This window comes from Xenopus laevis, chromosome 3L (genome assembly GCF_017654675.1).
Source record: "Xenopus laevis strain J_2021 chromosome 3L, Xenopus_laevis_v10.1, whole genome shotgun sequence".
NCBI classification, from domain to species: domain Eukaryota; kingdom Metazoa; phylum Chordata; class Amphibia; order Anura; family Pipidae; genus Xenopus; species Xenopus laevis.
Genome location: NC_054375.1, coordinates 55980087 through 56005214, shown reverse-complemented (window position 1 = coordinate 56005214; position 25128 = coordinate 55980087). Strand labels below are relative to the sequence as shown.

At 37.8% G+C, this 25128-nt stretch overlaps 1 protein-coding gene across 1 annotated transcript; it reads left to right on the top strand.

Moving 5' to 3' along the window:
• Positions 1 to 476: 476 nt before the first annotated feature.
• On the top strand, positions 477 to 23216 carry LOC108711012 (sodium-coupled monocarboxylate transporter 1-like). Its single transcript, XM_018252313.2, has 15 exons — positions 477 to 960; positions 2920 to 2985; positions 4901 to 4952; positions 8870 to 8937; positions 10760 to 10914; positions 13123 to 13263; positions 13799 to 13928; positions 15033 to 15121; positions 15448 to 15557; positions 15891 to 15958; positions 17621 to 17707; positions 18323 to 18537; positions 20056 to 20159; positions 21330 to 21418; positions 21929 to 23216. The coding sequence occupies exons 1-15, from the start codon at positions 610 to 612 to the stop codon at positions 22022 to 22024; spliced, it is 1821 nt and encodes a 606-aa protein (XP_018107802.1). The 5' UTR covers positions 477 to 609; the 3' UTR covers positions 22025 to 23216.
• Positions 23217 to 25128: the final 1912 nt, after the last annotated feature.

Sequence of the window (25128 nt, the reverse complement as noted above, 5' to 3'; positions counted from 1 at the left end):
TAGTACATTGTGACCAGGACAAGAAATGTATCACATTGCAAAGGAAAGCCTTAGAATTAATTTGATTGCTACATTGGCAATCTTCTGAAAACTGAGGGGTCCTGGAAATATTAGAGCAAGCAAATGGTGAGTTGTTTTTCAAAACAGTACACTTAGAAAATAAAGAACACATATCCAAGGGCGTTTGACAATGGAAGCTAAAAACCGGATATATGACATTTATTTATAAGCAAGTTTTTTCATGCCAATAGACGTGTTACTTAAAACCACACTGATGACATATTTATATTATTAATATTAGCTCCATATCATTTAATTCATCAGTCTTATCAGTTTCAGGGGTTCAGATTGCTGCGGTATCTGGCGTGAAATGGATCCTATGCAAATCTCTCACTTTCCCGTAAGCCTTTTTCCATTAGACACTTCCTGACTCTTGTTAAACTAATCAGTTTAAAAAGATCTGTCTGGCACTGTATAGTGAAAGTTGGCATCTGAAGGGCCGTGACTAACCCAAGCTTTATATCTATGAATGTGACCTATAATTAAACCAATTATTCAGTTTAATTTAATTCGTACATAGTTGCATGTTTACTTCAGTCTGTGCAAAGGATGGGAGGACAAGGTGATGCTAATCTGTTTTCCCCTTGGGATTATGTTGTGTTTGCTGCAGTTTTACTCATCTCTGCAATTATTGGGGTATATTATGCATTTGCTGGAAGAAGGAAAAGCACATCCGATGAATTCCTGACTGGAGGGAGAAGCATGAGTGCTTTGCCGGTAGCCCTGTCTCTCACCGCCAGCTTCATGTCTGCAGTGACAGTCCTGGGGACTCCAGCTGATATCTATCGCTTTGGTGCAATATACAGCATGTTTGCCTTCTCCTATGTTTTGGTTGTTATCATCTGCGCAGAGATCTTCCTCCCTGTCTTTTACAGACTGAACATTACAAGCACATATGAGGTAAGCCTTGTGTTGATGGAAATAGCTTTCAATAAATAAAATAACTAGGGATGGGCAAATTTTTTTGCCTCGTTTCGCCGAAAAAATGACGCCCATAGACTTGTATGGCGTTGTGCGTCAAAATAAAAAGACTTGCGTCAAACATTTGGCGCGCGACAATTTTTTTTTTGATGCCCATATAGACTTTAATGAGCGTTGGCAACATTTCGCAGGTGGCAAATTTTTTGCGAAACGAAATGGGTCAGATTCGCCCATCCCTAAAAATAACCTTAATATAAAACAAAGTTCAACATTTGCACTAATGATTTTCTTTAGAAAGCAATTTTAGCCCAACAAACGGTGCACAGCCTGTAGTTTAACTGATTACTAATCTTTATTCCAACAAGATATTGTATTACTTTGTGACACTTTTCTAACAGGTATGTAGGGAGATGCTATAGCCTATAGTCACAGGAATAACATTGTCTGAGATTGTGGCTGTGGAATAGTAGGTATAGTAGAAAAAAATGGTATCTTTAGCAGTAAGTAGCCTCAGGGAGAGACGGTTGCTATGGAACCTATCAACTATAGCAGCAGGTATAGTAGGGAGCTATGGTGCCTATAGTAACAGTGGGATAACAGCCTCTGGGAAGGGAGTGTGACTGTGGGATAGCAGGTATAGTAGGGAGAGATGGTGCCTATAGTAGCAGTGGGATAATAGTCTTTGGGAAGGGAGTGTGACTGTGGGATAACAGGTATAGTAGGGAGAGATGGTGCCTATAGTAGCAGTGGGATAATAGTCTTTGGGAAGGGAGTGTGACTGTGGGATAACAGGTATAGTAGGGAGAGATGGTGCCTATAGTAGCAGTGGAGGGACTGTGGCTGTGGGATAGCTGGTGTAGTATGGCATATTGAAAGCAGTAATACTTAATATTAGTTTTGCAACAGCTGACAAGCTATATTTTTGTAAATATGCCCATTGAGTAGTGATATCAACCTCTAGCTGTTGTTAGGGATATGTACATTATACTTCTTAGAGCTTGATGTTTTATTTCTGTATTAGGGATGAGCAGGTCTAGACTGCAATAAAACAGTATATGGACCACCTTGATATATATGTTACACTTCCTAAGATCTGCCATCTGACACATGGGCAGGTTCAGGTCAGAAATAGTTGCAGACTATTGGTCAACGAGGGTGCAGGTTATAGATAAGGGGGTTAAGGCTTCTACTTTTGTTGAAATAATGTAAACAAATAATTCCATTTTTTAAAGCAATCTTCTATTTTGTCTATTTATATTTTTTATTTTAAACATCCTTGTGACAGATCACCGCCCCATAGTGATGCATGGGTTTCAATTTTCCCAACACACACCAATGCCTTCCATGCCACGCCCACTCTGATGACATTGAATAGAGGCAGATTCCTAGGTGGTGTTAGGGGGATGTCACAAGGGTGTGGGGTATTGTGGGGTGACGTATGACAATCTGCCCCTGTATTCAGTATGTCAGGTCCCTTGGGCATCACTACTGAACCAATCAGATCATTTTATTTAAATGCCAGATTTTTAGACGGGATATAAGAGACTAATGAGCATTCAGCTCTTGTGTCCCTCACACACTCATGCACCTTAACGCCATGGCAGCTTTATACCTCTGACATTGCAACCCTCTGTACCCCTGATATTTAAGCTGTCCCTTTTTAATTATACATAATTTAACATACTGACTAACCCTACCCTCCTCTTTGGCTTTTAAAGCTTTATCTGGTTGCTGTGGTAAGTTACCCTAGGAACCAAATAGTTGTATGACAGCTATGACAAACAATAATGGAAATAACAGAGGGAACAGCAGAATCATAAAGACCTTCGAATGAATAATTAATGACGAGACAGAGAGTATGATTAACCACATATAATCTTCTTAGAACCATTACAAAGTCACGTCTTAAACTTACTGCCGTTTATTTACTAATTACAGTATTTAGAACTTCGCTTTAATAAATGCGTTCGGATCCTGGGCACGGTCATCTTTATCATAGAAATGGTACGTAAGAAATTAACATTTGTTTATTATCTCACAATTGTTAATCCATGTCATTGCGTGAGTCTTCTTAATTAGATATACTAATGTATTGTTATTAAGATTTGATTCATTTTTATGGTCTATTCAATACAATGCAGTAATATTTATAGATGACTATAACATCACAGGGTATTTATAAAGCTGAAAAATACATTTTCTGCTGTTATTTACAAAGCTTTTCTCATAGGAAAACGCAACACAGTTAATATGCTGAGAAGTGATTGGAAAACCATAAGTATATTCCATAAAAACCCAAATAGGTACAGGTGTGGGACCCCTTATCCAGAGACACATTATCCAGAAAGCTCTGAATTACAGGAAGGCCAACACCTATAGGGATATATTTATTAAAGAGTGAAGTTAAAGATCGCCACAGTCCACTAGACTGAAATTCCACCAAGTACCATCAAGTACAAGATACTGTTTTATTTTTTACAAAAAAAAAAAGTATATTTTTTTTAAAATGGGAATAATTTACTGATAATGGACTCTATGGGGTGTATTTATCAAAGAGTGAAGTTAGAGATCACCACAGTATGCTAGAGTGAAATACCACCTCTCTCCATTCATTTCTATGGGATTTTTAAAAGGCGTATTTATCAAATGATGAACTTTCAATTTCACCCTTTGATAAATACGCCTTTAAAAATCCCATAGAAATAAATGGAAAGAGGCGGTATTTCACTCTAGCATACTGTGGTGAGCTCTAACTTTACTCTTTGATAAATATTGATAAAAATAAATATTTTAAAAAAATATTTCCTTTTTCTTTGTAAAAATAAAAGAGTATCAATAAAAGTCTTTGATCCATGGAGCACCAAACCAGGTCGAAGGTTAAAAGATTTCCATTTTATTAAAGATTAAATAATTTACATGATAGTAAATCACCAACAGTGCATCAAACGCAGTCCATGCTTAACGCGTTTCGTAGTTTCAACGCCACTTCTGATGAAGTGGCGTTGAAGCTACGAAACGCGTTAAGCATGGACTGCGTTTGATGCACTGTTGGTGATTTACTATCATGTAAATTATTTAATCTTTAATAAAATGGAAATCTTATAACCTTCGACCTGGTTTGGTGCTCCGTGGATCAAAGACTTTTATTGATACAAATTGTTACGCTCTATCCGGAGGCGTGTCGGCGTTGTTAGCACAGCCTAATCTGTTGGTCGGAGCCTGCTCTCTGGAGTTCGGGTGAGTGCTCTCCTTACGTGCTATTAATTAAAAATAAAAGAGTATCTTGTACTTGATGGTAACTAAGCTGCATGAATCCACACTGGTAAAAAAAACAGTTATATTGGGTTTAGTAATGTTTAAATTATTCTTAAGGTATGGTGATCCAAATTAAAGGGATACTGTCAACGCATCAGTTAATAGTGCTTTTCCAGCAGAATTGTGCACTGAAATCAATTTCTCAAAAGAGCAAACAGATTTTTTTATATTGAATTTTGAAATCTGACATGGGGCTAGACATATTGTAAATTTCCCAGCTGCCCCCAGTCATGTGACTTGCGCCTGCACTTTAGGATGGAACTACTTTCTGGCAGGCTGTTATTTCTCCTACTTCATGTAACTGAATCAGTCTCAGTGGGACTTGACTTTTACTATTCAGTGGTGTTCTTAGATCTACCAGGGAGCTGTTATCTTGTGTTAGGGAGCTGCTATCTCATTACCTTTCCATTGTTTTTTTGTTAGGCTCGGGGGGGGGGGATAGAGGGGGGTGATACCACTCCAACTTGCAGTACAGCAGTAAAGAGTGACTGAAGTTTATCAGAGTACAAGTCACATGACTGGGGGCATCTGGGAAAAAAGTGATGACAAAAGAATTCTACATATGGAAATACTGAATATGTGCCTTATAAAACGTTTCTTTCAGGTTTTATATACTGGTATTGTGATCTATGCACCTGCACTTGCACTGAATCAAGGTTAGTATCAATGTTTGGTCTATTCTGTTTAATATTAATTTATAATACACAAAAGCCATGAATATCCTGTAAATTATATCCTTATAAACGGTGAGTTCTGATGTCATCAGTTATAAACAGAGAGTTCTGATGTCATTTCTGTCACATGACTCATTGAAATTTGTGTATTATAATAAATAAAGTACCCCCAGTTGTAAAATATGAGGATATTAGAAGTTACCTCGGAGTTCCATGACCTGTATAAAAACACTCGGCCTTCGGCCTCGTGTTTTTATATGGTCATGAAACTCCTCGGTAACTTATAATATCCCTATATTTTACAAAAGGGGGTACTTTATTCACTATATTATATTATGGGAGTAGATTTTATTGAGCAGGTACAGGCCAGCCCTGTTTTTTTTTTTTTCATGCTAAAGTGAAGGCAGTAAGGACAAGGCCCAATTGTGCAATAGGTCAATGATGTTAGTTACCTCAAACAATTGCAAACCAAACTTTCGATCGGAACCTTGTGATGCACCTCCGCCGTGCGTGCGACTGTATCAATCCACAAAATAAAGTTTTCCAAGGAACGATCCAGACTGCAGGATTAACTGCTCAATTAGGTGTTTATTGTTCAACACAACATGTTTCGAGTCTCAATGGACTCTTTGTCAAGTGTATACAATGGATGTGAAACAACGTATAATATAGTGTTTAACAGGAAATGACATCAAAGCGTTAAGCCCGTCCTCCAAGTGGCAAACAAATGAGGGGAAACAATGTTTCAAAGATAAAGATAAACTTCAGTTTGTAACAATGTAAAACGTGTCCTTATACAATAAAGTACTTTTTCAAAAGGCTGAGGGCCTTTATGTTTCTCATTCAATTTTTATTCGTGATACGCTTCAGCTGTCACCAATGTGCTGTAGAGAAAGGAAAATATCAATACAATATAAAAGAGAATAAAAAACAGGACCAATGGGCAAACACGTGTTAGTACTGCCACGTACGGCCTACTAGCCCAATCTGTCTCAAAATTAGCAGAAACTGACTCAGAGTCCTCTCGGACTTAAACATATTCTACATGATAGAGTAGCCATAATTACTGTACGTTACCATAACTGGATTCTGAAACATTCTGAATGTGTGGCTAAGGGGTCAAAATCTGGAAGAGAGGTAAACATAAAGATTAGTGTCAGCAACGTTTCACAAGAAACTTTTTACACTCCAAGATTCATTTAACCCCTTAGGGTTTACAGTGTTTAGCTTTCTAATCCAATACATCTCTCTTTGAGATAATCGCAATTTCAAATCCCCACCTCTTGGGGGGTTATGTACGACCTCCAAAACTAGCCATTTTAGCTGGTTTACGTTATGATTCATAGCCGAAAAATGCCTAGAAACTGCTGTGTCCGAATAAGTGTCCTTTTTAAAATTCCTAATATAGCCACGATGTTCTTTGATTCGTGATTTGACTTGTCTCACTGTCTGGCCCACGTATGCCATCCCGCATGGGCATTTGAGCAAGTACACCACGTTACAGGTGTCGCAGGTGGCATAATGTCGTAGACGTATGGGGGTCCCATCACATGGGTGATTGATAATGTCCCCTTTAATAATAGATGTACAACATACGCAATTTAGGCATGCAAATGTACCCTTCTTTGGTCTTCCAATAAACCTTTGCGTGCGTGGGCCCAAGGGGTTAACCTCTGATGGACACAGGATGTCCCTTAGATTGCATCCTCTTTTATAACTGAAAAAGGGGTATTAGGGACACATTTACCCAAAGTATTATCCTGTTGAACAATAGGCCAATATTTACGTATGGTATTTTCTATAGCTTTACTGTTCACGCTAAACGTAGATACAAATGGTAGCCTTTTACTTTCTTTTTTAGGTTTATAAGTCAGTAGTTCTTTCCTCTCAATTTTATGGGTATCTTCAATACATCTATTAATGGACTTTTTGTTGTAACCCCTATCTAGAAATCTTTTTTTCAGATTTTCGGTAGCGCTTTCAAACTTCTCTATATCGGATGAAATCCTACGGGCCCGTAGGAACTGCCCTTTTGGGATGGCTTTAACCACATTGGGGGCATGGAAACTTTTGGCATGCAGAACATTATTCCTATCAGTATCCTTCCTATACAGGCTAGTGTGCACACGGCCTTCAGCGATGGTAAGGTGTACATCCAGGAAATTCAACGAGAGTCCACCAACCTCAGATGTAAATTTAATGGTTTTATGGGCTTTATTGGCTTCTACGATCATCTCCTCAAAGGTTTGGACAGGACCCTTCCAAAAGATAAGGATATCATCCACATATCGAAAATACTGGATGATGTGTTCTTTAAATGCATTTAAAGAACACTTCATCCAGTATTTTCGATATAAAATACTGGATGATGTGTTCTTAAAATCAAAGAACATCGTGGCTATATTAGGAATTTTAAAAAGGACACTTATTCGGACACAGCAGTTTCTAGGCATTTTTCGGCTATGATCATAACGTAAACCAGCTAAAATGGCTAGTTTTGGAGGTCGTACATAACCCCCCAAGAGGTGGGGATTTGAAATTGCGATTATCTCAAAGAGAGATGTATTGGATTAGAAAGCTAAACACTGTAAACCCTAAAGGGTTAAATGAATCTTGGAGTGTAAAAAGTTTCTTGTGAAACGTTGCTGACACTAATCTTTATGTTTACCTCTCTTCCAGATTTTGACCCCTTAGCCACACATTCAGAATGTTTCAGAATCCAGTTATGGTAACGTACAGTAATTATGGCTACTCTATCATGTAGAATATGTTTAAGTCCGAGAGGACTCTGAGTCAGTTTCTGCTAATTTTGAGACAGATTGGGCTAGTAGGCCGTACGTGGCAGTACTAACACGTGTTTGCCCATTGGTCCTGTTTTTTATTCTCTTTTATATTGTATTGATATTTTCCTTTCTCTACAGCACATTGGTGACAGCTGAAGCGTATCACGAATAAAAATTGAATGAGAAACATAAAGGCCCTCAGCCTTTTGAAAAAGTACTTTATTGTATAAGGACACGTTTTACATTGTTACAAACTGAAGTTTATCTTTATCTTTGAAACATTGTTTCCCCTCATTTGTTTGCCACTTGGAGGACGGGCTTAACGCTTTGATGTCATTTCCTGTTAAACACTATATTATACGTTGTTTCACATCCATTGTATACACTTGACAAAGAGTCCATTGAGACTCGAAACATGTTGTGTTGAACAATAAACACCTAATTGAGCAGTTAATCCTGCAGTCTGGATCGTTCCTTGGAAAACTTTATTTTGTGGTTTGACAAGGCCCAATTGTGGCCTGTGTTCTCTGTGACTCACTAACTTGCTAAGTTTAGGGATGGGTAGAGAGCGGAAGGGGGTACACCTGTGGCTACCCCCCTTGAATAGAGAACTGCCGAGCACAGGCATTACTGTATTCAAGGGGATAGTTCTGAAGCAATTCTGCAATAGTACACTGGGTCTTAATAACTCCTGGTCATGTGTGGGATAGCTATGAGCATTCGAGACCTTCATTGATGTATTGATTAATGTATAAGAAGTACTGGGACAATGTATAGCAATAGATAGACACATCTAAATAATTGCAAATCTGGCAAAGACAATTGGCAGAAATCTGGAACAGTTCATTTTAATAGAGTGGAATGCAATTGTAAAGGTCTGTATGCTCTTCCAAGATAAATGCTCTTGGACTCTGATATAGATAAAGATAAAGGGATTTTGCAATCAAAATAAAATGTTCATGAATGAAACCCTTGGGCCAAGGTGGGACAGCAGGGTAGTTTTGTAGCTTCTCTGACCATTTCCATGTGGGAAATAATAATTTCAAGCTTTCATGTGCTGCATGTATTAAGTGCGTGTGTCTGATTGTTTTTGTTTATTTAGTTTTGCTACTTCAGTTTCAGGATTTAACCTCTGGGGAGCCATGACCGCAACAGGCCTGGTCTGCACTTTCTACTGTACAATGGTATGTTTGTTTGCCTGCCACTAAGTTGCTTGATGTGAAAATAACCTTCATAAGTGTTACACAACTGAGCTATGTAAATATCTGAAAAAAGGCCACAGGGATTACAGAGATGACTTGCCTTTTGCCATGCATCTTGATCACTGCCGCTCCTCATTAATCAGACCTCAGCACAGTGCTGCTCCGGCCATGTGGCAAAGTCAGAACTCTACATCACTTGGAAAAAGTACATTTTCTTTCATTAAGTTTTTTTCTTGTGCTCTGGGGGTACTGGCATGCTGTCCTTCAGCTGCAACAAAGCAATAAAATAGAACATATAATATTTAAAAATACTTTGTGGTATTCCAGATTCCATACATTTGGCACAGAAATCTGCTTCTTAAAGCAGTATAAGTGACTTATTTCATGCTTGTAATAAAAAGCACTCACCCTGGTGGTCCAGTGGTGCGGCAGGGAGGCCCGCCACGCCACTCCTCTTCAGCCACCATCTTGGGATCTTAGGGCACGCACGCCCGCGTCTCGTTGTTTATATTGACGCGGACGCGCTGGCATAAGACTATAAAAGACCCATTTGGGCTTTCATACGTTGCCCGTTATAGGTTTTACCTGTGGTGTTTTGAGCTTATTCTGATCCTGTTCCTGATTCTGATTCCCTGTTGTGACCCTGCCTGGCTTTTGACGATTCTACCTTCTGTATCCTGACCATTGTCTGATAACCGACTTCGATTCTGCTTAACCCTTCTTATTGACTTCCTGGTTTGACCCTTGCCTCTCTGACTACATTTATTCTCTGCCTGCCCCGACCCGGCCTGATCTGACTACTGAATTGCCTAACGCCTTGTACCACGACCTTCTGCCCAAAGACTTTGCCTACTGTTGTGCCCCTCTGCCTGTCTAGAACCCCTCGACTTGCACCTCTCGTTATAAGACCTGGTGGCATCTGAGTAGCTGAGGGCTCCTCCTGAGGCCAAAGGCGGCTGCTACAGGCAGAAGCACGAGCCGAGACCAGGGTGGTTGGCAGGTCCGGACTGAGAATTAAAATAGGCCCTGGCATTTCAGGTACACAGAGGCCCAATCAGCCCACATAGAGGCCCAAACAGCCCCCACCAGCCCACTAAATATTGGCTTTCTATGGCACCTTATAGCAGCCCTTCTGGCCAGAACCCACAGATTGCCAGTCCGGGCCTGGTGGTTGGCATCAGTTCTACTGTTCATGCACTTATTATTTTAGGTGTATTTGTAGCTTTATGTGTTTTTGATTATCTGACATTTATATGGCATTTCATTATTCGCTATACATTTTTTTTCCTGTCACCCAGTTGTATACTGGAGTATAAACGTCATTACTCTTACTTATGATAGCATGGTAATGTTAATACCCATTTTTAGCAGCACAATGTCAGGGAACAGATTACTGTAAAGCCATTATTTGCTAATTGTATAGTATTGGATTTCTGTACAAACACTATTATAAATGCAGTTTAAAAACATTTGGTTCTTAAATCTGTAATATCTGTAAAAACTGTAATATCATCATGAAAATCCTCCCCAATTTAGTGGTGGCCCGCCACTATTAATGCCGCCTTTTCTGCAAAAATTGCCTTCCTATCTGTTTAATATTCTTCTTTATTAATAATATTCTTTTATTATTTTTACCTGCTTAAAATACTGACCTGTTAAGTGCCATATGTAAAGTTCAGGATTTCTTACACCTTTGCACCCTGCACCAAAGTAGTAAGTGGCACAATACTGGTATGCTTGTGTGCATTGCAATCATAATGAATGTGCTAGCAGTAATTCCTGCCTGCTCTGTCCTTCCCTGTAGGGCGGCATAAAAGCTGTAATATGGACAGATGTCTTCCAGATAGTCATAATGGTGGCAGGATTCGTAGCCGTCATTATCCGAGGAGTGGTAGTTCAAGGAGGAATACAGACAATAATAAATGATTCCTATTATGGAGGAAGACTGAATTTCTGGGAGTAAGTATAAAGCGCTTCTAAGCACCAGTACCAGTATAGTCATCATTCATACACAATTCCTGTAGGGTAATTTGTTCTATGAATAATAAGTCCTGATTTTGAACTGCATGGATGCTCCCTAATAATGTCATTTTCTCTTGTCTTGCTTCATTTAGTTTCCCTATTATATCAACATTTTATTTGTGAATGAGAACATGTAATTTATATGTAAAACAATGTAATGATATATATTGTCACAAATGTATATTAGTGTACTCATCTGATTTCAGCTTACTTATTGGGATAAACTACAAGAAAAGAAACTCTGTCCTGCTATATGCCTAGGAATACTTAGAGCAGTGATGTCTTGTGCTCTGCTTGTACCAATACACATCTTCTTCCCTTTTTTTACATGGTCTCTCCTGCCGCGAGGAATGTTGATAGCCTTGTCTCAGGTGGCAGTGAGTGGCTAGTGACCAGGTGCAGCAAAATTTCGCCTCTGGTGATTTTAAAGGGGGTTGTTCACTTTTAAATTCACTTTTGGTATGATGTAGAGAGAGATATTCTGAGACAATTTGCAATTGGGTTTCATGATATAATATTTGTGTTTTTTGTGTTATTTGCATTTTATTCAGCAGCTCTCCAGTTTGCAATTTCAGCAATCTGGTTGCTAGGGTCCAAATTACCTTAGCAACCATACTTTGATTTGAAGGAGAGACTGGAATATGAATAGGAGCGTGCCTGAATAGAAACATAATTAATGCAAAGTAGCAATAACAATATATTTGTAGCCTTTATAGTATTTGTTTTTTAGATGGGGTTATTGACGCCCATTGGAAGGCTGGAAAGAGCGAGAAGAAGAAGAAGTCAAATAATTCAAAAACTGTAAAAAAGAAAAAATGAAAGCCAGTTGAAAAGTTGCTTAGAATTAGTCATTCTATAACATACTAAGGGGCAGATTCACAAAAGGACGAAGAGGCTAACGGTAGCGACTTTTCACAACCGCAGGGACATCGGCAATTCACTAACAGGTGGAGGTGACAATTCGCTAGTGAATAGGACCATCACTAGCGTTCATTCGCACTCTATCGCCAGCCAACTTTTCGCTCTGGCGAACGATCGTTACTGAAAGTTACCTATTTCACCAGAGATGACTTTGCCACCTCAGACCAGGCAAAGCGTCCTTTATAGTGATAAAGAAGCTACATCTTCCTCAATCTTCTGTCACTTACATCATATCCTGTGTGCCGAAAAGGCATTAAAGTTCCAAAAACGCTGGTGACTTTTCCTTTTTTTAAGCGGGATTGGCTGCAAAAGTCCTAACTTGCTTTTTTGGGTAACCGGTTTTCTCCACAAATTTTATAACATATGGAATATTAATTTTACAGAGGGCACTCTTGTCTTTATTAAGGTTCCCTGGACATTTGTAATAAAAAGTGGTAATTCAAGCATTTGCACCAACATTTAGAATTACTCACCTTATGCAAATTGACCTAAGCGCAAGATCACTAGCAGATTTTTACTAGGCACAAATGAACGCTAGTGCATCTTCGATATGAAATGCTCGCACTGCTGAAGTAACGCTAGTGAAAAGTCACCAGCGTTCGTCGCCCAGGGCGCAACTTCACATATTAGTGAATTAGTGTAGTGGTAGCGAATTTGTGGCCTGGCGATGTGGTGCGATGTGTGCAAATCAGTCGCTGGCGACAATTCGCCCTTTAGTGAATCTGCCCCTAAAAGTTAATTTAAAGGTAAACCACCCTGCCTCCTCTTTGGTCCTCAACCTAACCTGTGGCATTTTGACTGCTGTGGTTCTTCCTAAGAGCACAACAAAGGTTAAATCATGTGGTGTGCCATAAATCACAAGATTGTAAGATCAATGGATGATACAATAATTGATTTGTATTTACCACTCTCAGCAAGGGCGATCCTGGCCCCTCTGTCTCCCTGAGGCGGCTTGATGCTGTTCCCCCACCCCTGCGCTCACCTATTTGTGAGGTCACATATTTCATAAACTTTTCAGAGTGATAGGTCATTTTAGCCTGGAATTAATTGTAATGACTGCCATAAATTATGCATGAACACCTTTATTCAGTAATAAGCCTCATTTAAACTCTCCATTAATATAATGCACCATTAAACAAGCATAGGTGACTGTATCAGGAGAGCAACACTTATTTCAAGCTGTATAAATTAACATTTGTCTGTTTATTCTCATACCCTGTGTAGTTTTGATCCTCAGCCTTTGAGAAGACATACATTTTGGACGATCCTGATTGGGGGGACATTTTTATGGGTTGGAATTTATGGTGTTAATCAGTCTCAAGTGCAAAGATACATCTCCTGTAAAACCAAAGGCCAAGCAAAACTGTAAGTTTTACATGAATAATCGGTTAGATGGCGTAGTTTTATAATCCATCCCTGGAGGCTTATTTATCTTCAAATTTGTGTAATGTTAGAGTTTTTTTTTCGCTTATTATAAACTCATATTTTAAAAAAAATAGAATGTTTGCTTATTTATTAAAAAGTCCAAATAAGTCCCCTCCCCTATTTTTCTTTTTTTTCTGTACCCCTCCCTTATGATTTGGAAAAAAAATTCAGAAATAAAGAATTTTAAAAAAAAATTTGTTTGATTAAAATCTTGAAAAAAAACCTTTCATTTTTTACATTTGTCATAGACTGCACCCAGTTCACTTTTATATGAACTCAGCAGCTTTTAGATGCCAACGTTTTACATTTGAATTTTTTGAGCTTAATAAATATTGTACATTCCAGTTTTTAAAGCATACTTACAATTCAGGAGTTTTACGTTTTAAAAAAAATTGAATTGTGGCAAAAATCTGAATTTGAACGCTGGTAGTCACTATGCCTTGCGTCACCAATTGTAACATACTGTCTCCCACAGGTCCCTGTATCTAAACCTTATAGGACTATTGATTATCTTAGCCTGTGCTGTCCTGTGTGGCCTCATTCTGTATTCCGTATATAAAGACTGTGACCCGTGGACATCAAACATTATATCAGCTCCAGATCAGGTGACTATTGAAAGAAAAGCTGATTCATGGTGACAACGTTGGCAAACAAACAATTTTACTATTTAATATAATGTAGGGAGAGATAATCTGCTTTACAAATGTTTTTTATTGCTATTGTTGGTGGTTTTGAGTTATGCAGCTTTTTATTCAGCAACTTTCCAGTTTACAATTTCAGCAATCTGGTTGCTAGGGTCCAAATTACCCTAGCAACCATATACTGATTTGAATAAGAGACTAAAACATGAATAGGGGGCCTGAACAGAAAGAGCAATAAAATAACAATACATGTGTAGCATTATAGGGCAGTGATGCCCATTTTAAACCTGGAAAGAGTCAAAAGAAGAAGGCAAATAACTCAAAAACTATAAAAAAAGAAAAAATGAAGACCAATGAAAATTTGCTTAGCCATTATATAACATACTAAAAGTTAAATTAAAACTGGATGTTGGCTAACACTCCTTGGCTCTTTTATAGTTACATAGTTAAATTGGGTTGAAAAAAGACAAAGTCCAACCCCTCCAAATGAAAACCCAGCATCCATACACACACCCTGACCCCCTACTTTCACATAAATTCTATATACCCATATCTATACTAACTATAGAGCTTAGTATCACAATAGCCTTTGATATTATGTCTGTCCAAAAAATCATCCAAGCCATTCTTAAAGGCATTAACTGAATCAGCCATCACAACATCACCCGGCAGTGCATTCCACAACCTCACTGTCCTCACTGTGAAGAACCCCCTACGTTGCTTCAAATGAAAGTTCTTTTCTTCTAGTCTAAAGGGGTGGCCTCTGGTACGGTGATCCACTTTATGGGTAAAAAGGTCCCCTGATATTTGTCTATAATGTCCTCTAATGTACTTGTAAAGTGTAAGCATGTCTCCTCGTAAGCGCCTTTTTTCCTGAGAAAACAACCCCACACGTGCAGTGAGCAAAGTACACTTTCGAACACAATCTTCATGTTCTTTCCCCATAATGCAGCATTTTTCCAGAATTTCTAATGTCACTGTGAGCGCAAAGGGGCACTGAAACTGGTGCATTGTATAGAATAGTTTACAGGATGAAATACATTGCATGTTTCCCATTTTGTTTTGCAGCTCATGCCATACCTTGTTCTGGATATTCTTAAGGACTATCCGGGAGTTCCAGGCCTATTTGTGGCTTGTGCTTACAGTGGCACACTAAGGTGATATCTCAAACTCTGTTTTTTTTCTGTAACATTTCCAAATTCTTGGCATCCACATATTCAAAAGGTTACAGAATGGCAATTTATTTTTGAAAAATATTTCAAAGAACAACTAATGGCCTGTGCAAACAAAAACAGGTTAAAACTTATCAAAATAGGCAACTTTTGCAGAAATCCCAGCAGAGCATTCTATAAAGGCTCAATGTATATGTCTGACAGGTCCAACACTGCTCCAGTACTCAACTCAAATGATCTTCATTAGCTCACTGTTTAACCTTGACCTTTCTATTCAATGTATTGCTTCTTACTCTTGTTGTCTTTATTAGTACTGTATCATCCAGTATCAACGCATTAGCTGCCGTAACAATTGAAGATCTAATTAAGCCTTATACGAATCTCTCAGAAAATAAATTAGCATGGACATCCAAAGGAATGAGTAAGTTCACATTGGTTTATCTGCGCTAAAAGCAAGAAGCCAACTCATAACAAATACTACAGTTTCTATTTTAACGGACAGATAATAATAATAAGTCTGTGTAGCTCTACCCTTAAATTGCAGTTTCTCTATAAGGGACTATCCAGTGGAGCATACTATTAGAAAATGCTTTACTTATGTAAACCAGTATTTTGCATATACAGGGTATTATGTGCTGTTTTCGGAGATATATTTCAATAGACACCTGCTGTGTTTAGAGATTACAGATAGTTTCCCTTTAATCTGTTTGTATACTAATCCTACTCCAATTGAAGCATTGTTATTAATTCATAGGTGCACTTTATGGGATACTTTGCATTGCAATGGCTGCTGTAGCATCTTTTATGGGAAGTGTCATACAGGTAAATATGCTGTTGTTTATTCCCGAGACTGTATCACATGTTGCACTAAATATATACTGATTGGCTAACTCACCCTCACAGCTAAAGGAATTAACTAACAATATTCTAAAGGTAACATTAGCTGTCCCTCTTTGGGACAATTCTCAGCCATGGATATGCAGCTGGAACCCCAGCTTTTCAGTGTTATGCTGGAATTTTTAGTTAATAGTATTTATAATGTACCTGCTTGTTGACAGCAGCATTTTAACATTGCCCTTCTACCACTTTGCACTTATAGCTCTTCTTTTTACATTTCTGTCCCCATGGACAACAGAGCTCACTATTATTATATCTGCACCTACCATTACACCATCTATAGGAAATTAGTGTAGGGACCCATAGGTTTAGTAAGTCCCTATGGTTCTAAATCCCTAGACTTCCTCATTTCTTGTTCATTTACATATTTCTATTATTGGCCCTAAGGGTTATGATCACTTCCTGACACACTTTAATATAGTGTTTGGTTAGAGGTGGATATTTCTCTTTGGCCTGCATCTGATGAACCAGGTGGTTACTCCACTGAGCCTGTTCTGCCCTAAAGGGACAACCTCTTAAGTGAAAGACAGGGAGCAGTGACCACCTGAAACAAGGATTAATCAGTGACAAATGAATTATTGTAAAAATGTTTTCTAGTGAAAGTGAGATAGAGAGATTAGATAGAAAGAGTATCTTATGCTCCAATGAGGATCGATACCAAGGAGTAGCTCGTCCCTAGGCTCTACTGGCCTAAATGAAGGGACCACAGTTTGAAGAGGGGTTCAGGCTTAGTCTTCTCCCTTATTCATTTTGCTCTATGGGATCCAGACTACAAGGGACATTGAAATCCTAGGGATGAACCTTAAACTTCTTGTGCTGCATTGCCTCGGGGGATCTGTAAGTACTTAACCTAGTGGATAGTTATCTTTGACAATTAACCTGTTCCATTTGTTTGCTGCAACCTGTTCTGTTTGCTTTATTTTTAAACACAGAACCCTAAGGTCCATTCATGTGTGTTAGAGTGCAGTGTAACCCATAGCCTATTATATCTTAATATAGTCCATGATAGCATTACATTATTATGAGGTGCAACAACTTCTGGATAAAATATTTAAAGATAGCTACCAACATAAATTTAATATTTGAGTAAGTTTGGGCTTTCCCATTATTTTGGCTACTATACTAGAGCAAGAGACAAAAATGACTTTGGGACATGGTTAAGAGATGTTTGGTATTTTTAAGATACTTCTCATGTTGCTGATGTGACCTAATGAGCAGAGGCTAAGGTGATGCCGACATGGAAGTCTGAAGGGAAGAAATTATTATTTTTATTGTCTGGTTGTATGTGTTTTGGGCTTGATCTTCTGCGCTGAGTATTGTTATATTAACTTTGCACTACCTCCTTTGTGTCAGGATTTGGAAATCAATGCACAAAAGTCTCCTATGATGGCCTGGAGAGAAAAATGACTGAGCATGTTGATCTGTAATGTGCTTTTTATCCTGTTAGACAGCGCGTGATAATGGGTCTAATTATTAGCCTTCAACTGTGCTTGCCATAAGTGTTTATATATTCTAGTTTAGCTAGCAGCAATTATGAAAGGGTTTTTTTTTTCATTGTTAACAAATGAATTGCTTTTTTCTCCGAAGGCAGCATTATCTATATTTGCCATGGTTGGGGGGCCTCTGCTTGGACTCTTTTCCCTAGGACTGTTTTTTCCTTTTTGCAATCCAGTGGTAAGTTTAAACAGTCTTCTCAATAAATCTACTACTAATTAGCTTTGAAAATAGACATATGATTATGAATATGCTTCTACAACACATATCTTATTCTATATTTTTCGAGTTAAATAAACTAGATTTTCATTCATCCAGGTCATGGTATATCTAGTATAGGTAAATCTAAAAACAACTGGACTTGCTGAGTAATCAATGAAGACGTTTCACTACTCATCCGAGCAGCTTCTTCAGTGATTGGATTAGTGGAAGAGTTTATATTCCGAGAACTTCCAACACCAGTCAGTTGAACTGAAGAAGCTGCTCGGATGAGTAGTGAAACGTCTTCATTGATTACTCAGCAAGTCCAGTTGTTTACCTATACTAGATATAGTTGAGGGACCATTGCTGATGGATTGTATTTACTGTGGAGAAGATGGTGATGCAAAGAAAACCGTCAGATTCATCATTGTTTGCATATATTTGTCTCCAAAATAGGTTGGGTTGCAGTATTGCCCTGATTATGGTACTGTGTGTGTAAATAAGTACACTTGGTGCCTGACAAAAGGTTCTAGTATACTGATTAATTCTTGTAATTCAGTTAATTATTAAACATTTCTATATTTTATTATTTAGGGTGCAGTTGTAGGACTTTTCTTTGGATTTTCAATGTCTCTGTGGGCTGGAATTGGTGCCCAATTGTACCCTCCTCTACCAGAGAGAAGTAGGCCCTTACCACTTTCTATAGCAGGCTGCAATTTCAGCACCACGGACACCAACTGGACTTCAACGACAACGGAATCCACCATGACCATGGTAACCAACCTGATGCCACTGGACACTAGTGAAAGGTGAACGGAATGAAATTTGCTTAATTCTTGACAGTTTGCATTAATGCATAGGTTATATGTAACCTTGATTTGAAATATACATGATAAAACACCTTTTCAGAAATTATATTTTCTTGTTAATGTTGTAGCCCTATTATATATTGTTTTAACCATGTTGACAATTATATAGTACAGGTATTGGATCTCTTATCCAAAAATTTGTTAAAGGACAACGAAAGGTTAATAAACACTTCATAACAGAAGTGTTTATTAACAGAAAGGACATCTCCAAAATATGCCATTTTAAGACAATAATAACAGTAGTTTGTATCCATATTGGGGGCAAAACAATAATAGTGAGTTTACTTAAAGGGATACTGTCATGGGAAAAACATTTTTTTTCAAAATGAATCAGTTAATAGTGCTGCTCCAGCAGAATTCTGCACTGAAATCCATTTCTCAAAAAGCATATTTTTTTATATTCAATTTTGAAATCTGACATGGGGCTAGACATTTTGTCAATTTCCCAGCTGCCCCAAGTCATGTGCCTTGTGCTCTGATAAACTTCAATCACTCTTTACTGCTGTACTGCAAGTTGGAGTGATATCACCCCCCTCCCTTTTCCCCCCCAGCAGCCAAACAAAAGAACAATGGGAAGGTAACCAGATAGCAGCTCCCTAACACAAGATAACAGCTGCCTGGTAGATATAAAAACAACACTCAATAGTAAAAACCCATGTCTCACTGAGACACATTCAGTTACATTGAGAAGGAAAAACAGCAGCCTGCCAGAAAGCATTTCTCTCCTAAAGTGCAGGCACAAGTCACATGACCAGGGGCAGCTGGGAAATTGACAATATGTCTAGCCCCATGTCAGATTTCAAAATTGAATATAAAAAAATCTGTTTGCTCTTTTGAGAAATGGATTTCAGTGCAGAATTCTGCTGGAGTATCACTATTAACTGATTCATTTTGGAAAAAAAATGTTTTCCGATGACAGGATCCCTTTAATGTTTACATGTTTACAGAGGGACTCCTTACCTGAACCCACTAACCATTTCAGATAATAGAGCCCATATCTGTACAATGAATTTGAAGACAATTTTTAGAATCAAATCCATACTATGCACAAGGCTCCCTGTAGTTCACAACACAACATATAAATGGCTATACACACTGATTTTAATCTGTACAGTGCATCATGGAATAAAGAATGCCCTTGGTTCAGAGCATAACAACTTACTGTATTGACCAAGGATGTAGGTGTTTTTCAATTAAAAAATGCACTGAAATGCTCAGAAAATTATCTGAACCAGCACTTTCCATACTAGTTTGCTGGAGGCAGTACGGGTAGTTTGAGGTGTTTTTCTGCTTGTGAAGATTAACTTAAATGTATTCTATTTATATTTGGGGCATTTTGGGTATTTAGCTGACATTAGACTGTGTTAGAAAGACTGTGCACATTGTATTTGCTCTTCTGATATAATAAATATGACTTTTCTAAACAGAAGCTTTATATCTGGGTTTGTTTCTTTGCAGGCCTGTACTAGCCGATTATTGGTATTCGCTATCCTATTTGTATTTTAGTACTCTGGGAACCATTGTAACTATACTTGTGGGTGTGATAGTCAGTCTCCTGTCCGGTAAGTACCGAGTGTATTTGATATATAAGAATATATACAGTATATCACACCTCTCTTTTGGTTTGGTTATATATAGTTTAAAGTGTCATTGTCCTGTCTTTTTGCCCTAAACATAATCAGCCTTCAAAAAAACTGTAAAGGGGAATTTCTCGAAAATGTATATTAACGTGTCTGGCCAATAGGGAATAATGAAACAAATGCCTTATGGGGGCAGTGTCAAATTTGGAGTTGGATTCCATGCTGGTATCATCCTCTTTACTGTCTGGCATGCTTCCTGCTGGCACAGTCATTAGTTTAAGGTTACCAGATCATTATGTATATCCTGTAAACTTTCAACTTCCAACTAGAAAGGCTGCATTAATTAAATGGTTTTTGACCTGAATATACATTCCTTTTCGGCCAAATAAAGGCAGAACGGGCTGTGTTCTTAGTATTTAGTTTAGTATCAGTGCTGACAGGCAACTTATATCTATCATAATTTTCACAGATTTTTCAGGTGGTCTTGTAACCTCACATAAGCCCCTTTGCTTGTTCTATGTTACTAAATCAGAGGGACTATATAAGGTTCTCTTTACATATCCAAGAATATAAGAAATTGGTATTACCAAGAAAACCTCTAGATACTATAGCCAGGAAAAGCTAGCTAGAGATGGGCCAAACCGGCCACCACTATGGGCAACCTGGCTTGCCACCTGCCCCCCCACGTGAAAATGGTGGGGTGCATGCATTGACAAACGGCAGTAGAGACAAGAGAGGACCCCCATCATTAATCCTTAGGCAGGTGATGATCCATCTCAGCATCATTTAGCCATCCATTGTACAGTCTGCCTGATATGCCTGTATGGTGATAATTCAGATATGTAGCAACATGTTGCCAGTCTCAGAATTTATGCAGCCATACTAATTGCATTTATATTAGAGCTGTCTAGTATTTGGTAAGCCTTTACATTTTCTGCAGCTGCTACTACTAAAGCTACATCCTCCAGCATTATCAACTGAATAAGAAAAGTATTTTATTACTTCGATACAATCTGTGCAGTAGCTTTGCATTATGCTAAATATTCAATAACAATTTACTACATTGATTATATTCATTCATCCAGCATATCTGCCATGCATTACAAGTACATGCTCTTTATGTATGGCTTAATGTTTACATGTATTTTACAGGTGGGCTAAAACAAAGCGTAAATCATGATTACCTCTTCGGAAGACAGGATTTTGCCTATAACATCTTTTCATGCAGAAAATCAGAAAAAGTAAGCTGAAAACCTGTAATATGGTCTATTTGCTTTCCATTAATTTCAGACAGGCAGCTTGTTAACTATTGTTTACCATTATAAAATGTTCTTTCCATCCATTAAAGGACATATAGATCCTCCATTGTAATTTCATTTTATTTTCTTATGTTCCATATTTTAAATGACTCCTGTCTCTGTCACTGCAGAGCTTGGTGGGCTTTACAGAGCAGGGTTAATTTAGTATACATGGAATTTGTGTATATTCTGTGTCATCCCCTGCTTAACTTGCTTGTCTCTTAATACATGGCAGAAGTAAATGTGCAGCAGGAGAGGTCTCCTCTAACTAGAGCTTTTTGCATAATTTGCATCTGAAAATAGTTGAGTCATATTAAAAGCTGCAAAATATTACAACCCATCCTTAAAATACAAGTGTGTCTCTTTCGATGACATAGATGTCCACGTTGTATTTATATATCGGCGAGACAATGCAAGAGAATCAAACTAAAGTGTATTATTCATATTTTTTAGGATGCCAAAGATCAATGGCCGAAACCTAATTCTGAACAAGGTCATGAAAACCCATCATTTGTCAAAGATGATTTAAGCCTTTCTGAATTTAAATGAATACACAAAAAGGCGCTGAAGAATATCATGCAGTTGGTTATGAGATGAATGGGATTGCCTATGAAAATGAAAAGCTCACCTCTCAAAGTTTGCAGAATCTAATAGTATTGGCAGCCACTGCCACAGGGAAGTGACAATACATGAGCTGGACAGTGGTGAGAGAGCCAAATTAGAGACATTTATAAATATTTTTTTTAAAAACAGTTGTACTCCCTACTAAACAATTGGGTTAATTTTTGTAAAATATATATTATATATATATATATATATATATATATATATATGTATATCTTTTAGGGACAATAAAACACTGAAACCTGTGGCTAAGCACTTTTTAGAAATGGGCCATCATTTGCCAACCTTTAAGTATATTAAGTATATAGACCATAGGTCCAAGATGCAATTACAAAGGGAATGTTTTTGGATTAAAAAGCTGAATAAGATGGCGCCACATGGTCTCAACGAACAAATGTCCCTTACATGTTTTATTAATCAGATATAAAGCATCTTGATACATTCTACATATGGTGTTTCCCTATTAATTTGAGTCAAGAACATGTAATTGATACATTATATTTCAAATTTATCAATATCTGACAAGGTAGTAACTTTGTGACTCTATGGGGATTAAATGTACATATGTGATACAGCAGTTGTAAGTATAATTTGCAAGTTTTGTAATGTGTACACCTTGATGTGTTTACTCAGGGGGTGGATCTTCCAGTTTTCCACCTCCATCAATTAAGCAAATGTAATTATAAATTGTGCTTTGCCATGTGGTTCTGGATCTTGATAATGGTCTTAGATCAGGACCGAAACGTTGATCCTTTTGACTATGTTTTTAATATATATATAATTTTTTTTTTAATATTGCAAAATGTATGAATATTGGTCAAATATAAAATGTAGAATATCTCCTTGGTTGATAGATTTCTATTGAGTTTTAATTTAATAAAATGGGAACTCAACTTTTGTATTAAAAAAAAGATTAATACAAAACCTCTGCTAGTTCATGTCAATCAAAAGAAACTGTATTGCGGTGTACTGTACAAACAAGTGTCCTACATATATAAATGCCATTTTGGAATCAGAAATTGGAGATCATAAACATCTACATACCTCCAGACATTCCTGTTTTCAAGATCAAGGTCTTTTCTGCTAATGCTGACTTTTATAAACATTTTCATATATATTTTTGTTGCCTGACTGAGTTTATTTACCCTTACTGTAGGGTTTGTGCTATAAAGTGTAAATGAGAGTTTTGGTCACTAGATGGCATGCAGAAGTCATGCACTGAAAGTCTTCTTGAACAGGTCTTCACATGCCTCATGCTACACATATAGCATTGCTTTAAAACCAAAAATAAGGAACTTTAAAATTCACAGTTTTCAGGCCCCCTAGGGCCCTCACCTCCTGTTGGTTTCCTCAGTGACCGGCCTAGGGTTGCCGGAATCAGAAATCCGGTCCTGTCCTGATGAGTTTGGGTGGGGGGGGGGAAGAAGGCAGGTGATAATCCTGTCTGGGGAGTAAGTAGAGTTTGGGCAGGTCATGGGTGTTTTTAGTGGCAACAGATTTGCATGGGTGGGTTTGGGTGTGTGGCTGTATGCTACACAGGCATTTTTTTAAAATTGGGGTCAATTCTACTAAATTAAAGGGACCCACCTGCCAGAGAGAGCGGGCAGGCAGAGAACTAAGTACTATGGGACCCCATGATTTGTGACTGCAACCCTGTGTACCAGTAACTGCATACTAGGATTGCCATCTGTACGTGTTTATCAGGACAGTCTGTCCGGAATTTCAGAGGTCTGAAACCAGAAAAACCTCTGCCTAGGGTTGCCATCTGTCCGGTTCTACCCTCCTGCCCAGTTTTTAAAGTTTTGAAAACCAGGTGAACGGTGAGAAACTGGCATCATAGCCACACCCCAATGTCTCCCCCAATGTCACCAGTCCTGCCCCCACTGCCCCGGCTCCGCCCTCTGACATAAGCAACCCATCCCTCTAATGTCATCATCATGGCCCTCTGTCTGGATTTTGATGCCTGTCCAGATCGTCTCCTTGTGGGAGGTAAATCATGAATAGAAAACGGCAAAGCCATGTTCACAAAGCTATCAAACTGCTTAGTTATATGAATCTGAACTGCTGTATATAACACATGGTAATGTAATAATAGGTTCAAAGATTATGGGTTACTAGACCTGCAGTAATTTACCAAATCCAGTTGCTCTCTAGTAGATTATAGCAGCATTTGATTGAATGCTGAAAGTATAGATATGCAAAAAAACAACCTAATTATTCTAAAAATGAGGAGACTCTACACATCAGAATGTGCATAATTTAGTTTATTGCATAACATTATACAAGCATAAAATGTCTTTTTTAAGTCCATGAACCATTATTTAAAGTTTTGAGAATATAACATTCTGCGCTTTAGCTTTTGGCTATGTACAAATAATGAAGCTTTCTATACCATATATATATATATATATATATATATATAAATACGTACATCTATTTACATTTATATAGGATGTACAGTAGTATAGAAACTCTCCTCAGAAATATCTGAAGTACAAAAAATTAGTACAACTGTAAACAGATCTGCAGTTCCAGATGTAACGGTTGAATGGATGGATGGATATACTGTATACATATAGTAGGAATCAAAGGAGGATGATAAAATTTAAACTTGTGTAAAATAGGAATCCAAATGCAAAAAGAGGTACAAAAAAGTGGAAAACGATGCCCGGTTGTGTTGTGTAGAAATTAGAGGAATTCTTTTGATATTCGCATGCTTGCTCAGAGAAAGCACCTGTCCCACTGGTAGATTGCACAATGATTTCACAGTTTATCAGTTGCCAGGAGCTTAATGCTGTGCCGTACTCTTGTTTCCATGCAATAAGTTTTTTTTCTGGAGGTTTATTTAACATAGTGCACCGGTAAAAGTCAAATCTCTCTGCAATTAAAAACAAAAAATGATATACAGGATGAGATGTACTATCTAGAAACCCATTATCCTGAACGTGTTTTGTTAACTAAACATGACACATTGCTTCTATGTGTAAATATTTATATATATATATATATATATATATATATATATATAT